Consider the following 17,778-nt stretch of genomic DNA (forward strand, 5'->3'; position numbering starts at 1 on the left):
AACCTTAACTGAAATACTGTTACAAAGAAATTATGTCTCCAACTTAACTATTGATTTTTAGTAAGTTCATTCTTGGAGATTTAAGATAGAATTGACAGATATTTACACTACGTTATACGTCAAATATATTTTTTAAGAAAAAGACAGAATTGACAGGATTTGATGATCAATTGATGTCAGGGTACTCGCCAAGCTTGCACTTTCTTGTCACCCTCTCCTCCCCATCTAATAACCACAGCATCAAAATACATATAATGTATTGTCTATTCTTTTCACAATGTCACCGGACATCCCAAATTAATTCTATGGGAAAGCATGAAATTATTTCACAGAAATATCATTTGTACATTTTGAGAATTCAGATTATGTCTAGTTTAGTTTCCTTTTTATTTATGAGGGAGGGAGTAGAGATGGGATGTGAAAGTGGCTAATAAGTAGGTGACCACACATCTACATTTGCCTGGGGCTGTCAGGGTACAAGCTTATTTTCCTGGAATAGCACTCCTTTCACTTCAAGAGTATTCTTCTGGTTTGCACAATAAAGCATATGGTCACCTTACTTATAAGCCTCTTTTGAAGAATTATTATCTCAAGTTATTTTAGTAAAGATTAAATCATAGAATACCAAAGAGACTCTCTAGAAAACTCTTAACTACGTGAGTTACTAGTACCACAGCTACTTAAGAGAAGAATAGATTGAAGGGTACAAACCTTTTGGAGATATGGCCATATTGACATTATCACAATAGAAAACCCTGGAAAGAGGCAAACTCTGTTATTTATACTTAAAATAATTTCATCACCATTTATAGATACAATTCTTTGAACTATAACATAGATTTTAAAATAGCATTCTGAATTCACAAATTTATGCCCACAAATGTCTAATGTAATAAGCATTAGGGTTTTACTTATCAGAAGGAAAATAAATAATAAAGGCTTGAAAAGAATGTATTATAGTCCCTGGACATAATTAATATACTAAAAGCAGGGGCCTTATTTCCCCTTACTCATATGCCTTTATGGTAAATAGAAATTACTGAAAGCTTTGTTAAGTTTTTATAGCAGAAATGAATGGAAGAAAGGCCACTTTGTTATACAGGAAGTGCTAGACTTCTAATCTGTGTTGTTTGGGAGAGAGAATTGACTAGAGGGGAGATTAGGAAGAAGGAAAATGAACATCTAATGGGGGCAGTGGCTTTAAGGAACAAGGATTCTTCAGATGGCCATATCTTAAAAGAAAATTCATTATCTCTGCTAGCCTTTTTTGCTTGAGAACTGTAATGATAAACCCCAATGCTATTAGTAAATTTTAAATGTTAGGCACATCCAATCAAAATTCTACAAAGGTTATTTTTTAAAAAAACAGCTTTATTAAGATATAATTCAGATACTAAAAAATTTATCTGTTTAAAGTATACAATTCAATGGTTGGTTTTTAGTATAATCATAGATATGTGCAACCATCACCACAGTCAATTTTAGAACATTTTAGTCACTTCAAAAAGAAACCCTGGGGGGCTGGCCCCGTGGCTGAGTGGTTAAGTTCGCGCACTCCGCTGCAGGCAGCCCAGTGTTTCGTTGGTTCGAATCCTGGGCGCAGACATGGCACTGCTCATCAAGCCACGCTGAGGCAGCATCCCATATGCCACAACTAGGACCCACAATGACGAATGTACAACTATGTACCGGGTGGCTTTGGGGAGAAAAAGGAAAAAAATAAAATCTTTAAAAAAAAAAAAGAGATTAAAAAAAATTACTTAAAAAAAAAAAAAAGAAACCCTGGATCCTTTAGCTATTACTCTGCTACCCTCCATCCTATCCCTCACCAGCCCTAAGCAAACACTAATCTACTTTCTGTCTCTATAGATTTTCCTATTCTGGACTTCCATAGGAATAGAATCATATCCTGTTTTGTCTTTTGTGTCTGGCTTCTTTCTTGGCATAACGTTTTCAAGATTCATCCACGTTGCAGTATTATAAGTACTTCATTCCTTTCATAAAGCCTATTTTAAAAAATAATTTGATAATTGTTTCATTTTAATGTATTTTGAATTGACACATTAACTTCGATGAAAAAAGAACTGAAAGAGTCAACTAATATTTGAAATCAAGGCTACAATTTCACAACTAAGAAACCTGTAATCAGGTAAAATGTTTAACATGTTCATTAAAATCTAAAGTTAAAATAATTTTCTTTTTTTGCTGTTAAATTTGGAATTATTACTTATAATTTTAGATAACTGAGTACTAAAAATTAGAAGTGTTTTAAATGAATAAACAATCTATTGCAGAGATTGCTACCTAAACAACATTCATTTGCCCTCTTCGTTCTTCCCGAATTCCGATTTTATTCAGGTATCCATCACTCCTCCACAAAGCCACAGGCTTTAGGGGAAACTGTCTCCACCCCAAATGCCAGAGGGTAAATCCTGATAGTCTAGGAAATTCAGTCAGGGTAATCCCACCATCCTAGCTGATGATGGGTTTAGAAAGTGACAGTAGCCCAGTTCTGCCCAGTGAGAAGGGAGGGGAGGTCTACTTTGGGACCTCTGGGGAAGGACACCTCATCTCTGTGGAGATTTAAAAAAAAAAAAATCCCTCTCAATCAATAAAAATGACCATGAATGGATATGACACCTGAAACTGTGGCTGCAACCTTGCTGTAGCCTTTGTTTTAACCAAAAAAGTTATTGGGAAGCAGAGCCAAAGCCCCAGTGAACTTCACCTGGAGTTGTCCTAACATGGATATCTTATAAGAAAAAATAAAGCACTGTTTAAGCCAATGTGAGTCAACATTTTTTTCCTGATATTTGTAGAAGGCATCCTAATAGATACACAATCCAAGATGAAATTGTATTACAAAGAATTGTTGAAAATATCCTTCATTTTGTACTTTTCTTTAGTTGTAGCTTTATTTAAAACGCATTTTTACTCAGTGCTGAATCATGAAGAAGACTAGCAAGTGAGAGAGAACAAGAGGGTGACCGAAGCAAACAGAAAAGATATAGAAAACAATTTAGTGAAACGACCTTCACTATCCATCTCAGGGAAAGATAACACTTATAAAATTAGTGCCTACAGACTTAGAGAGTCTAAGCTTGGAAAAAAAATAGATTCCCTAAAACTTTCCTTTAAAAGTGATCACAGTATTGATAATTTCTATATATTTTCATTCTTTATCATTTTTAACATGATAATTACAATTCTTAATGTTAAAAACTTTTTTCCTCAAGTTGTTTTAATTTTCAGTAACTATATTTTCAGAAATAATGTTAATAGATTGAAATGCATCAAGCTATATAAATTAAGATTCTTGCACTTTACTTTTTGTATGTTATGTGTCGACCTAAAAATTAAACGAGGTTCACAGGCAACAAAAGAAAAAAATAGATAAATTGGACTACTACATCAGAATGAAAAACTTCTCTGATTCAAAAGACACAATCAGGAGAGTGAAAAGAAGAGCCCTGGAATAGTAGAAAATATTTGCAAATCATATATCTGATAAGGGGTTAATATCCAGAAAATATAAAGAACTTCTACAACCCAACAATAACAACAACAACAAAACCTGATTAAAAAGTAGGCAAAGGATTTAAGCAGACATTTCTCCAAAGAAGACATACAAATGGCCAATATGCACATAAAAAGATGCCCAACATCAATAATTATCAGGGAAATGCAAATCAAAACCACAGTGAGATACCACCTTGCACTTATTAAGATGACTACTATTAAATAAACATAAAGACTTGGTGTGGATGTGGAAAAATTTGCACCCTGCCTGTTGGTAGGAATGTATAAATAGTGCAGAAGCTATGGGAAACAGTATAGCACTTCCTCAAAAAATTAAAAATAGAATCATCATATGATGCAGCAATTCTACTTCTAGGTATACATGCAAAAGAACTGAAAGCAGGATGTTTAAGAGATATTTGCACCCCCATGTTTACAGCAAGAGGTGAAAGCAACCCAAGTGTTCAACAGATGAACGGATAAAGAAAATGTGGTATGTACTGAAGAGGATCAGAACACGCCACCCCAAAATATGTCACTTTGGCATACTGATTATTTTGAGCTGAAGGCAACTAACAAACAGCAGATGCAGGAACAGGGGCTCTGTCCTCCCCCTTTCTGCCTAAAAACAGGGTATAAATTTCTTGAGAAAGGTACTCTCCAAGTACTAGAGAACATTCTTATCACTGGAGAAGGAGAGTCGATGCTGAGATGAGTCTGCACAAACCAACCTTACTACGATAACCCTGATCTTCCATTTGTTTCCCCCATATATTTCCTAGTCACTTTCCCACAACTTATCATCCCTAGAAGCCCAAATCTCTTTCCTTTTTCTAGTCACTTCTCCAGTTATTGCCCTTTGCTAAAATGGTATATAAGCTCCCAAGTCTAACCATTTCTTTGGAGTTTTCACTTCTTTTCTATGAAGCCCCCTGAGTCATGTAAAAACATTAACATCAAATAAATTTGCATGCTTTTCTCCTGTTGATCTGTCTTTTGTCAGTTTAATTTGCAGGCCTCAGGTATATAACCTAAGAAGGTAGAGGGAAAGTTCTTCCTCCCCTACAATACATACAATGGACTATTATTCAGCCTTAAAAAAGAAGGAAATTCTGACACATACTACAACATGGTCGAACCTTGAGGACATTATGCTAAACAAAATAAACTAGTCACAAAATGAAAAATACTGTATGATTCCATTTATATGAAATATCTATAGTAGTCAAATTCACAGAAACAGAAAGTACAATGGTGGTTGCCAGGGTCTTGGGGTGGGTGGGAATGAGGAGTCATTGCTTAACGGGTATAGTTTCAGTTTTGCAAGATGAAAAAGTTCTGGAGATTGGTTACACAACCATGTAGATATACTTAAAACTTCTGATCTTAGAAATGGTTAAGATGGTAAATTTTATGTTATGTGGTTTCTACCACAATAAAAAGTACTTTTAAAAAATTAAATGGCGTTAAAATATATTTTACCTGAATTTTTTAAATTATGTATAATTTCTAATACTTACCGACACTGCTGAGAAACATAGTCAGATACAGAATCCTGATAGATCTCCATCGGCTCTTATAATGCTCCTCAGTTTCTATAATATCCCCTTCTCTAGGTTAAAGAAGAAAAAAGTACTACAAAGTTATCTCATTATCTGCAAATCTTTCTGTGGCACAGTTTCATTTTCTCTCTCCTAAAGTCATGAAAATGATATGATAGAGAGATAATTTACTAATATTGGTTTTTGCTGTATTAATTTATCTATGACTAAGCATTATTTCTTTGACTTTCCATGGATTGTATTTATGCATCATTGTACACAGAAACTTGGGAGACATGAGGTAGCTCAAAAAGGCAAACCATTTTGAGAAGCAATTATTTTGCTATTGTTGGCATGCTACAAGTTTATCAGTCAAGAGTGTTGAAATTTGTTAACTGACAAACTGAATAAAGTATATCAAAATAAATAAAACAAACTAGCGACAAGAATTAGGTGGGATATACAATTACTAAGTATTAAAAGATAATTACTATCATTATGACATGCTTTACTTGATGACAGCAAATTAGCTTTGCTGCAGGAAGCTACTTTGGCTGAGTGCTTGGAGCAGAATGAATGTAGAAGTGATACCGGGGAGGTCTGATGTGGCCTATGACATTCCTAGCTCTGGACCTCCCGGAACACTTGCCTTTGGTCCAACGTGCGTTACCAGACAAGTTCTATTAGTGGACCACAGAGAGAGCAAAGCCCCTCCAAACTGGGCTGATCTTTCAATAGGCCTGCGACCTGGACTAAGGGCAGTATATTAACCAGACATCCTACTTCTGTCAGGTGATAGATGAGTGGGTGTACTCATTACATTTTCACATATGCACACAGAAAGAGTTAACAAATTTACCTTAATTTGAGCATTATGTTTTCAAATAATTAAGATGAGTACAACAGACAAAATGACTTATGTTCCAAGATTATTTTCTATAATAGACCTTATAGCTGTCAAATTAGTCTCCAAAAACGAATTTTTTTTTTTTCAAATGTGATATGACTGGGAGCAGTAGAGAGGGAAGGAAGAAGAGAGATAACATTTACTAGAGGTACTATGTGCCAGGTATATTAATTCCTGATATAATATATATGAACTGCTTAATGCTATAAATGCCATTCCATAAAAATAGACCTTCCCCTGTAATGTAGTATACCTTAAAAATAGCAGAAGCCCAGATGCCCATATTTGGAAATCAACTACTGGAATTTGGAATACATAATGCAGATAATTGCATGAAGGCAAAAGGAATGCACCATTCAATGCCACAGTACTGGATTCTGGTATCACTTTAAGGCAGTGGGTTAGTAGTATATTTTTAATGAACCCATTATTATTTTCTGGAGATCAGAAGTTAAACTGATCATCACTAATAAGAACTATCATTAAAATAAGCCTGAAAATTTTCAAATAACTATTTTGCTCAGATCTTACCTAAGTTAGGGAACCAAGAGAGGAAGTAAATAATTTGATTCTGAAAGAAATGTAATAAAATTGTTTGTTTGAGTGCCTTCAACTTGATTTAGAGCTTAGTCAAAAATCTTTCTTCTTTTAATGACAGTGATTAAACATTGAAGGGATGACAGAATTAGAAAATCACCATTTAATAACCAGTCTCCAGGTAATAATGGATGAAAGCAAGGATCATCAATGGATCCCAAAACAAGTAGTTGGAAGGTTGTTGAGGACAAGATAGTCACAGGGCCTCTAAGTATCATCCCACTGTCTAGTCACTAATCACAAAATGGAAAATAAGCCTTTATAATTGAGAGGTATGGCAGTCACCCTCTTAACCAAGTGGTCAACCTTGGCATCCCCAATAGTGGGATGGCCTGGCATCCGATGCCTCCTGACACAATATATTGAGTTGTTCTCAACATAATTCATGGGATGCTCTTGCCAGAAATATTTGACCAGGATCTATTCAGAAAGAAACAGTCCACAAATCCAGAATGTGAGATATTCTACAGAAACTGACCTAGACTTATCAAAGGATTCGCTGTCAGCAAGAACAGAGACAGAAGGTCAGGGGACAATTTTAGGTCAGAGAAGCCTAAAAAGACATAACCAATGCATGAACATTAATTGGATCCTGTTTGGTTTTTTTTTTTAACAGCTACAAAGGACATTTTTTGGAAAAACTTGAGTGTAGTCTGTATACTGCATGTTTTGAATTAGTATTGTATTGTATTTCTAGCTGTGGTAACAGTGATGTAGTTGTGTAAAAGAATGTCTTTGTTCTGGGGAGATGCAGGCTGCAGATTAAAATACTTGAGATAAAATGTCATGACGTCTGCAACCTACTTTTAGGTAGTTTGGCAAAAGAGGTGTGCGTGTGTGTGTGTGTGTGTGTGTAGTAACAGAGATACGAGCAGTGTGGAAAAGCCTAACAATGACAGGGTGTACAGGTGTTCATTACATTGTTTTTTTCCACTTTTCTATGGATTTGAAATTTTTCAAAATAAAAAATTTTACTTTTTCCTTCTTTTTAATTCAAGAAGTATATCTTTGCTAAAGAAAAGTATCTTTCTACCTTGTTGGAGAGAGTAGGAAGATAGGAGAATATAACTGTCCTTCGATCAAGTTACCACTTTTATTACATTTTCTTAACTTTGATAATTCAACCAACCGTGTCACATATCTCAGATTTGAGTATCTAAAGGCTTCTTTCTCATATCGCCAGGGCATAGGAAGGAACATTGCACTTCCAAGGCGATTTGTTTAACTTTTTGATTCCTTTCTATTATCACTCTGTATTCTGGTACTAGTTCTCTATTTAAGATTCTTCTTCAAGTAAAATTGTAATGATACAGGGTTTTGTCCTGTTTAACATTTTCATTACAAACTATAATACCTCAAATGATCTTATGCTTATTAAACTTGTGACTTAAAAACCAGGAGAAATATAAGATATTCTAGAGTGAACTGATCACCAAAATAAGTTAGATAAAATTTAACAGGAATAAGTAAAAAGTGCCATATTTAGGTTCAACAGATCAAGATCTAATACAAGGAGCCTTGGGTAAGCAGTAGTACTTTATGTGCAAAACATGACTCTGGATTTACTGAGGGAAAAATAAAATTACACTCTTACCAGAGACAGCATCTGTGAAACAGTGAAGAGCAAAAAAACCCCCATATTCAAAGAAGAGAAAAGAGTGTGTGCTCACTGACAGAACAGTGTAATGGTGTAACAGTGTAGAGACTAGAAGACAAAAGTTAACTGAGAATGTTCTGTAAGGATATGCTCTATAAGACCAGAAGTCCTAGTAATATTCGTTTTACAGAGACTAGGCTAAAGTTGCAAAGAAAAATTTTAAGCATCTGTAACATTTTAGGATATTCTACAAGAGGAATCAGCAAACTACAGTCTTCAAGCCAAACCCAGACAATCTTTTATTTCTGTAGGGCCTGTGAACTAAGAATAATTTTTACAGATGAATATTTGTGATCAAGTAGATGATCGAAATATTAACCTTGAACTCCAATTAAGCAAAATGCCAACCCCCAAAAAGAAATTCTGTGCCTCTCATTAATAGACTTGTATTACAAAAAATTGAATTCATTTATTATTTTTTAAATTTCATTACTAAAAAATTTTGTGGAAATTTGTTTTCTTTCTTGTTATCTAAGAACCTATGTAACATCTTTGATTTTGCCTCTTGGCCTACAAAGCCTAAAATATTTACTGAGACTCTACAGAAAAAATTTGCCAACCCCTGTTCTCTTAAATGCTATAGATGGGGTGAGTGGGGACCATGAGGACTAAACCAGACCAGTAAATTAGAACCGACTTTCTCAGTGAGGAGAGGTTGGCGGTGAACTAGACTCATGTTTTTATAACTTACTCAAAGTGAACACGGCTTGCCAATTGTACACATGTTCACTTTACTGGGGAATCTTACTATGTTTTTAAAGACAGTATATTTATTGAATTAGTCTCAAAATACTCCCTGTTTATTTTCAAAACGCTAAATCTAGAACCTCAATCAGGTATTGTTTATGTACCGAACATCTGAATTTAGATGGACCCTAATGGCCATCAATCACTTGGAGGTAATCAAAGCTAAGAGTAAGAAAAAAAAATTCCTTTTCTAAAGCAGGCTTATTTGGACAAGGTGACAGAACGTACCACATGACCACACTGAACCAAAACTCAAGGATCCTAACATCTATCTGGAAAACAGTCAAGAAACAGGAAGAAGCAAAAGGACTCTGAGAAATCCAAATGTCACAAAATTCACACACTTAAGCTCATGCACTTGACTAGTAGGAGAGATCGTTAGCCCTTAGTGATGGCTTCTGTGTTCTAACTGCACACAATTCTATTACGCTTAGATATAGTTTTCAAAGCAGGAGCAAACTAGATGTCCCAAAATAAAATTGGGAGAACAGAGGTTGCTGACAGCAACAAAAACAGGCGTTTTTTGATGACAAAACATGATGAGGGATAGTCTGCCAGAAACAGAATAGGCAGAAAAACTAAAAAGCACACATAAAACTTAAAAAAGTATAGCAGTGTAGAATAAAGTAGTATAGAGGCAATTAGTCCCAAATGGCTCAAAACGTCCTGAGGACATCACTCCATTACAATACATTTCAGTATTGATATTATCTGTAACGATCTCAAGATAAAATAGAAATAAAATTGCATTACATATATTCTGATTAGTAAACCACAGACCAGAAAAATACATTTTACAATGAGTTTCAAAGTCGTTAAAATAAAGGTTTGGTGCGTAAGAGGGACAAATGAGCAAAAATTAACATGCTCGTAGACAGTTTGTGTATTTATTAGCTAATTTACTTGATATAATTATTACACGTTTCAAAGGAAATGATACTTAACTCCGTTTTCCTAAAGGCAAACATACATACTACTTAACTGCATAGTAAGAGACAAACTAACAATTCTGAACTATTGTCCATAAACTAGAAGCAAAACGACCAGAGTTATAAGGGTCAAAATACACTTCATCCCTTAAATGCTAAAAATTTAGTTTTTATTTATATACTTGGCATAGGACAAGGGTGAGCCCATTTTAGACAGGCTTACTTGCTAACAAAGTATGAAAAAGTTAGGCAATTAGATCCATACTAAAAGCGGTATCTTTAAGTATCGATTAAAACTCTCATTTCGGAACTTCTGTGAAATATGTAAAGAGATCAGCTCTGTAAGGCCAGATGCAGAATGCAGTGGCCTGGCGGGGCCACGCCGCTGGAGTGAAAGCCCAGGAGGCTGCTGAGTTTCCCTAACTCCTTCCCCAGACACGGCCGACTCCCGGCGCCGCGCGGCCGGACGCCCCTTCTCGGCAGAAGGAGTGCATCTCCCGGTCTCGCGCGCCCCGCCGCTGGCTCCCGCCCCCCTGGCAGCCCTTGTTCGTCCCGGCGCGCTTGACGCCGGGAAATGGGATAGTCCCAACAGCCGAGAAGGGTGAGGGGGCTTTCCCACAACATCCGCTCACCTGCTTCCGGGTGTGTGGTCACCTAAGAGCGGCTCCTGCTCAGCCTCGATCCCCAGGCTCGCCATAGTTACAGTGCCCACAAGGCGGCGTGAAGCCAACTCTCGCGACACCTCCTGCTCCCTCCCATTCTGCCCGGCCAAAGCTGTCAAAAGAAGCCAGCAAATACGCGTGCGCGCCTGGCGGCCAGAAGTGGGCGGAGCGCCCGGAGGTCAGAGTCCGGCGTGCCGGCGGCGCGGGAGTCCGGGTGGCGCCGGGCGGGAAGAGGTCAGAGGCCGGGCCCTGTGTCCTGGTCCTCCTCCTTCGGGCAGCGCCTCTCCGCCTCCCGGGACAGCGTGAGCAAGAGCCGAGGAGGGTTCAGGGGCGTGTCCAAACGGCCACCCGGCCCGGGCTCCCAGTCTCCTAGGCTTCGCTGACTGCGGCCCCTCGCTCCTGCGTTCCCGCAGAGGCTGCGGTCGCTGCGGTTGGGGCTTGGACGCCAGGCGAGTCCCGGGAGCCGCGGGAGCGGCGGTGCTGGGAGGCTCGGCCGGCTGGACGGCAGGCGCCCGCCGAGCGGCCAGTAAGTAAGTAGCGGGTCGCCGGCGCTCTCCGAGCCGCTGGGCGCGCTGCGTACGTGCCAGGAGGCAGGGACTGGAGGAGCGGGGCTCGGCCGGAGACGCGGGGGTCCGGGGCGGGGGGCGCGAAACGAGGCCGGCATCCGGGGTGCGCTCTGGCGGTCTCTTTGCCCTGTGGAAGGTGGAGGTGGCTGCGCGCTCTCGTTTCCTCGCTCGGCTCCCTGCAAAGGCACCTTACCGGTAGTGCCTTGTTAGGGCCTGAATGGAGCCCTCAAGATGGGGTCCAACCCCTTCTAACCTGCTGATCCCCAGATCCGCACCCCATCGCCGCCCGTGACGACTGGGGGCTTCAGCCTTGCAACATGCCATTCAGCAGAGCCTGCTCCTGTAACCTGGGAGTTAGAAAAGGCACAGCACCAGTTTTCATGACCAGCTCCTTTCATCACAAGGAAGATGACATTTTTAGAAATACAGGATTTTGTGGGTTTTTTCCCAGGAGATCTTGATGCTGTTTCTTTCCTGGTGCTTACATATTAACATGTTACCCCTACAAGTAGGCTATTAAGTGAATTGGTAGTAGTCATTATGTGTGTCATAATGACTGTTTTATTAGCGCTAATACAGTCTTATGTGATTTCATTTGATCACAGCTGTCCTATGAGATAGGTAAAGCAGACGTTTCTATTTTACAGAGAACTAAGGTCCAGAGAAGTTAATAAGTTACCCACAGCCGCTCGGTGTGAAAGTGGCAAGAGTTGGGATCCAAATTCAATTCTTTTCAAGCGTTATTTATGAGCACTTACCCTATGCCAGGCCCTATACTAGTTATACGTTGTGTTGTATGCCATCACTTCTGATCTTTGTCTTGTTTGTGACCTTCCTGTGTGTATCCTATCACGCGTATCCCATTGGTGAACAGCTAACCTTGCAATGCATCTTCTGAATTCAGACCTGACATTTTGTACTTGGATTCAGTCTTGCAAATTTGTTTGTAACAGCTCACAAAAACATATCAGATTCCTGTGGTTGTCTCCAAGAAGGTACATGGGTAAAAAAATAGTAATTTTTGCCATAATGTTGCTTTACTGTATCATCAGCTTCTTTTTTAGTCCCTGGAGTCTAAAACAGTGTATGGTGCATATATATATATATATATATATTTGATAAGGGACTTTTAACCAGTATTGCACCAAGCAGGATGGTTGCTAAATAAATATATATTGAATGAATGCTTATTGAATTACCTCATTTCATCCCTACAACAGTCGTCTGAGGTGGGATTGTCTCGAGCACACAAGGAAATTGAAAGGATGGAGATTAACTTGCCTAGGGTCACACAGCTAATAAGCAACAGAACTAGTATCCAAAAAAACACAGGACTCCAGACTGTAAAGCCTGTGCTCTTGACCAACAGCCTTCCTGTGAAAAGAATGTTAAGAAGAATCTTTTCCTGTGTCTCTTAAAATCTGTAAAACAGGGAATCAACTTTTATATAAATGAAATAATTTGTTAGTATGTATTAGGCCAGGTATTCTTCCCCTTTTATAGGTTAAGGTGGCTTACTCAAGGTCACACAGCTAGTGGAGGAACCCAGGTCTTCTGACACTGCTATTTCCATTGCTGCCTCCAAGTGATGACTTTAGACGACAAAAGTACATGGAATGAGTGTATATAAAACTGGTGAACTCTAAGTAAGCACTGTTTATTGTACCAATAAAGAAAAAGAAAAGAAAAAATAATTCCTTACGAACACACACAGCCCCCAAAGTAAACATTAAAATAAAAACTTTTAAAAAACTTATTTTTGTTAAAAGTCCATGGAAAAAAAGAGCTGAATTTGAAAAGAGATTAGATTATTTGCTGAATGTTGCACATAAGGATGAGACAATCCACCTGTTGGATTTCTTTAACTGACCACTTAGAATAGATAGCCACCCCACTTAAAATTCAAATAAACTTCCTATTTTTCCCAATATTCTCCTGTATAAGATTAAAAGGAATTAAATTTGTTGAGGTAGCATAGTAGATTTTAGTAGTGGAGATCTGCGGTATTTCTAAACTCTTTGTTTGCTATTTAAACTTGTACAGTCATGTGCTGCATTGTGTTTCAGTCAGTGATGGACTGTACATATGACAGTGGTCTTAGAGGATTAGTACCGCATAGCCTAGGTGTACAGTAGGCCATACCATCTAAGTTTGTTAAGTTCTGTAGGGGAGGAAAAAATTTTCCTCTACCTTTCCAGGTTCTTCTGGCTGGTGTAAGAATTAAAGTGACATGAGACAGATTAACAGGAAAAAACCAGACAAAAGTTGAATAACATGTATAGATGGGAGAAACCCAGGAAAACCAAGAAACTTGCTACAAGGGCCAAAGTCCTTATCTTAAATGCCATCCTCAGCTAAAGACAAAAGAAGATTTTTGGGGTGGGGAGAGTCAGAGGTGTCAAAGGGAAGGCAGGCAATTCACATGTAGGTGAAAAGGGGCAGACATTTGGAAAACAAGTGTGTGTCTGGCCACACAGAAACAGAACAACACAGAGGGAAGCCCTGAAACAGGCTTTTCTAGCTTCCTCCCTTTCTACCACTTAGTTCATGCTATTTGCTAATGTGATAGCTTGCTCCCTGAGACAGGTTTTTTTAATCTGAATTTTTAGGCAGTTAAGGGGGTGATAACAAGAAAAACTTTGAGTCTTTTGTTTCTTAAAAATAAACAGCCTAAAATAATCCTCATGTCAAAGAGACATTTTGAGGTGACAAACTTTATTACCCTTCAGTGCACTCTATGATGTTTGCACAGTGATGAAATTACCTAATGACGCCTTTCTCAGAATGTATCCCTGTTGTTAAGTGATGCATGACTGTTGAAAAGAAGTGATTTAAAAGTGAAGTTATAAGATGAAAGTAGGTCTGCATTTTTGTGGAGTAAAGTTCTTGTACATGGTGGTATTTTTTTTAATTTCATTTATGCCTTTGAGATATGCATTAACTATATGAGGATAAAAGTCTAGAAAAAATTGAGGTTGTGTTGTTTAAATGCTTACATACCAGAGTGATGGGAGATAAAAGTACTAGATGGCGTAATAGATGTTGAGTGCCACTTCAGCAAAACAGCTCATTTCTAGGAAAGACTTTCCATTCCTTGGCAGTGTACTAGAACTTCTATTTTTGTTTCACTTTGTTTTTCCCTTTGATATTGGCTATATAAAAGTATAGATGATAATTGTGTCAGTTTGGCTTGATACGTTCTTCAGAAATGGGTCCTGTTTCTGCAAAAGCTCACTGGTGTCAGTTCAGGGTGTTTAAGTATCTGGTTTGGCTCCAAATGGTGCCTCTTTTTTGGTAAATTGGAGTTATCTTTACCCTCGGCTTGAACTATTATCTGTTCTTGGTGGCACTGGATAGCAATTAGCCCTGCAGAGAAAAACCTGCATGTTTAGAGCATCCCAGAAAACCTGGTCTTTTATATTGTTCTTGTAACTGAAATGAAGTTTAAGAAGATCTGTGTAACTCCAGAACCAAACTAAGTAAGTTATGTGTGCGTTTGATTTGCTTTCTGTTCCTCATTGGCCAGTTGTTTACTGGCAGGTAAATATAGCAAAGAATATGCTGGCTGTAGATTTGGAGTACTGACTCTTATGGCCTATATTAATAGAACTAAAGTGAATTGAAAAGCTTTTCTAGTATGGGGTTGAAAATTAGAAAAGACTAAACAATTTAGGCACATAATTAATATGGTGCTTTACAAAATATTCGAAGGGTTCATTGTTCTCAGGTCCTTTCCTGCTTCCCTTGCAATTTTCTACTTTTATATGTTTGTTTTATTTTGTTTTTATCTAGTACCACCTAGAAGAATATTGCATAGAAAAATGGGATGTCTCTTGAGCAGTTTAGTACTTGTCTTCTTACTGTAAAATATGAGTGTTGGAATTTTGGGGTTTTTTACACTAACATGGAATCTACTTATTGCCATTCATGCCATAGATGTTACAAAGGAACACAATGACCCCCGCAGCCTTTTCCTGCAACTTTAGAGAAAATAAATGGCCTATAAATACTTGCAAAAGACAATGAAGTCCTGTGTTATAATGACATGCCACTCTTCTACTGCAGTTTAATCAATTTACACAAAAATGTATCACTGCTATTTTTTGAACAATTCCAGAAAGATCCAAGGAGTAAAATAATTAAAATCATCATTCATCACTCAGAATTGTCTTTCCTTATGCTATAGAACCCCGTGATTAGAGTTGCTTATCTAAATATATAAAAAGAGTTGTCCTCTTATTTGGAATATGGAACACTAATTCAGAATTTTGGTAATTGGATAAAGAATAAACTGTTCCATTTCCACCCCAGCTGGGTATAATTCAGTTTAACTCTGACATTAATCACCCACAGATTAACAACACAGGAGTTAGTGCAGATCCCACAAATTAAGGATCAGTCCTCCAGGCACCATTACTACTGCTGCCAGCCATACTTCTGACTGACTTGGGTACAAATTTGGGGTTTCCTGTGACCCCTGTGGATGGATAATTTGCTAGAATAACACAAAGAATTCGGAAAACCAATATACTTATTATAAAGGATACAATTTAGAAACAGCCAAATAAAGAGACAAATGAGACAAGGTATAGGAGGGAATGTGGAGTTTCCATTTGCTCTTCCCCTGGAGTCAGGGTTCATCACCATCCAACAGATCATGTTCATTAACCGAGAAGCTGTACCAAACCTCAGTGTCCAGACTTTTTATTGGGGTGTTCATGATTGATTGGATCATTGTCATGTGATTCAACTCAATCTCCAGCTCCCTTTCCCTCTTGAAGGTCAGGCTGGCCCAAAATCAACCCTCTAATCAAATGGTTGGTCTTTCTGGAGACCAACCAGAAACTATCCTGAAACTCTCTAGGGATCCACCTGGAGTCAACTCATTAGCATAACAAGACACTGCTATCACTCAGGAAACTCCAAGGAGCTCTATGCCAGAAAGTGGGGTGAAAGACCAGACACATTCTTCGTTATACCACACTGACATTTGCCCTTCAAGAAAAAACTACTCAAGCAATTTAAACATGTAGTACATATACTTGCTTGATTTTAGTAATTGCACTAAAGTAGAAAATGTGTATAATGAGGACAGCATTTCAAAAGGCAATTTGCCTTCTACCATTTGTTTAATGAATAAAAACCAAAATACTAAGAGGCAAGGGTTTCTATCCTGTTTGGGGGGATTTTTTTTATTTTTGTGGGCAAGGGTTTTAAGTGAAGGGAAATACATAAACATGATGTAGATAAACTTTCAAGAGCTCCCTTGCTTATAAACAAATGATTATTCAGGTCTATGGAGTTTATTTGTTGTTTGTTTTCCTATTGGTAAGAAAATGGGAAGAAGGTAATTGTCACCTCTGGTATTGAAAGCCTTGAGGGTGTCAGCCCAGATGTTCTACTCAAAGGGTGAGAAGTACAATTGTTTTTCTCCCATGATTCTCTAAGGTCTCTAAGGTGGCCCTTATGATCCCATCTCCTGATGGTCCCACTTTTGTGTAATCCCCTTCTTTTGAGTGTAGACAGGAAGGACCTATGATTTGCCTTCTAACCAACAGAATATGGCAAAAGTGATTGGATGTCACTGCCATGATTGTGTTATATTATGACAGTTGATGAGATGACATTCCCATAGTTACATTAAGTTATGTAAGACTATGTCTTGCTAGCACGCTCACTCTCACTCTTCTGTTGGCCTTGAAGAAGTAAGCTGCCATGTTGTGAACTTCCTATGAAGAAAGCCATGTGGTAGAGAACTGTGGACAGTCCCTAGGAGCTGAGGGTGGCCTCTGGCTGACAAACAGCAAAATATTGAAGTTCTCAGTCATATAGCTGCAAGCAAATGAATTCTACTAACAACCTGGAGTGAGCTTGGAAGCCGGTTCTTCTCCACTCAAGCTTCCAGTTGAGAACACAGCCCAGTTGACACCTTGATTAAACCTAGATGAGAGCCAGAAACAGAAAACCTAGGTACGCTGGGTTCTTGGAAACCAATTCTCAAAAAAGGGAGAATGAGAAGATGGGAGGAAACCAACTAGATTAAGAGATTTGTTCCGCAAATTCTTTTATTTTAAGGCCTTATTAAAGCCTTCAAATATTTAAATTATACAGTGCCTTTTTTTTTTGCTGAGGAAGATTAGTGCTGAGCTAACATCTGTGCCAATCTTCCTCTACTTTTTATGTGGGTTGCTGCCACAGCATGGCCAACGAGTGGTGTAGGTCCGTGCCTGGGATCCGAACCTGCGAACCCAGGCCGCCAAAGCAGAGTGCACCGAACTTAACCACTATGTCATGGGTCCGGCCCCTGCAGTGGCTTTTTTCAAAGAGAATAATACTAGCCTTGAGTTCTGTTCTAAGATCAGAAGAATAATAAACTACCTCTGCATACTGAGAAAGTTGTCAAGAGGGAAAGAAAGTATCAATTTACTTCCTCTGAAAAACTTTGTAGAGAGACTAACAATTAGCTCCAATTACTAAACTTTTTTCCAATTTTTTTATTGTGGCAAAATACGCATCACATAAAATTTGCCATCTTAACCATTTATAAGTGTACAGTTCAGTGGTATTAATTCCTGTCATACTGTTGTCCAACCATCACCACCATCCATCTCCAGAACTCTTTCATCTTGCAGAACTGAAACTGTATACCCATT

General features: G+C 38.2%; 2 protein-coding genes across 6 annotated transcripts in view; one reads left to right on the top strand and one right to left on the bottom strand.

The window, feature by feature from the left end:
- The window catches only part of MFSD8 (major facilitator superfamily domain containing 8), a 33,776-nt gene extending 23,130 nt beyond the window's left edge, over nt 1-10,646 (bottom strand). Inside the window, exons 1-3 of one of the 4 annotated variants that reach the window (XM_046656794.1) lie at nt 10,530-10,646; nt 5,040-5,131; nt 712-755 (exon numbers count right to left, since the gene is read on the bottom strand). In XM_046656794.1, the coding sequence (XP_046512750.1) occupies nt 712-755; nt 5,040-5,131; nt 10,530-10,594 (201 nt within the window). In that variant the 5' untranslated portion in view covers nt 10,595-10,646. The remainder of the gene's footprint in view (nt 1-711; nt 756-5,039; nt 5,132-10,529) is intronic. The other 3 variants (XM_046656795.1, XM_046656797.1, XM_046656796.1) reach the window with 3 other exon arrangements.
- A 120-nt stretch (nt 10,647-10,766) lies between these two features.
- ABHD18 (abhydrolase domain containing 18) overlaps nt 10,767-17,778 on the top strand; it is a 37,629-nt gene continuing 30,617 nt past the window's right edge. The window contains exon 1 of one of the 2 annotated variants that reach the window (XM_046656798.1): nt 10,767-11,089. The gene's annotated coding sequence lies outside the window, so the exon portion shown is untranslated. The remainder of the gene's footprint in view (nt 11,090-17,778) is intronic. The other variant, XM_046656799.1, reaches the window with a different exon arrangement.

Source organism: Equus quagga, chromosome 3 (assembly GCF_021613505.1).
Source record: "Equus quagga isolate Etosha38 chromosome 3, UCLA_HA_Equagga_1.0, whole genome shotgun sequence".
Taxonomy (NCBI): Eukaryota; Metazoa; Chordata; class Mammalia; order Perissodactyla; family Equidae; genus Equus; species Equus quagga.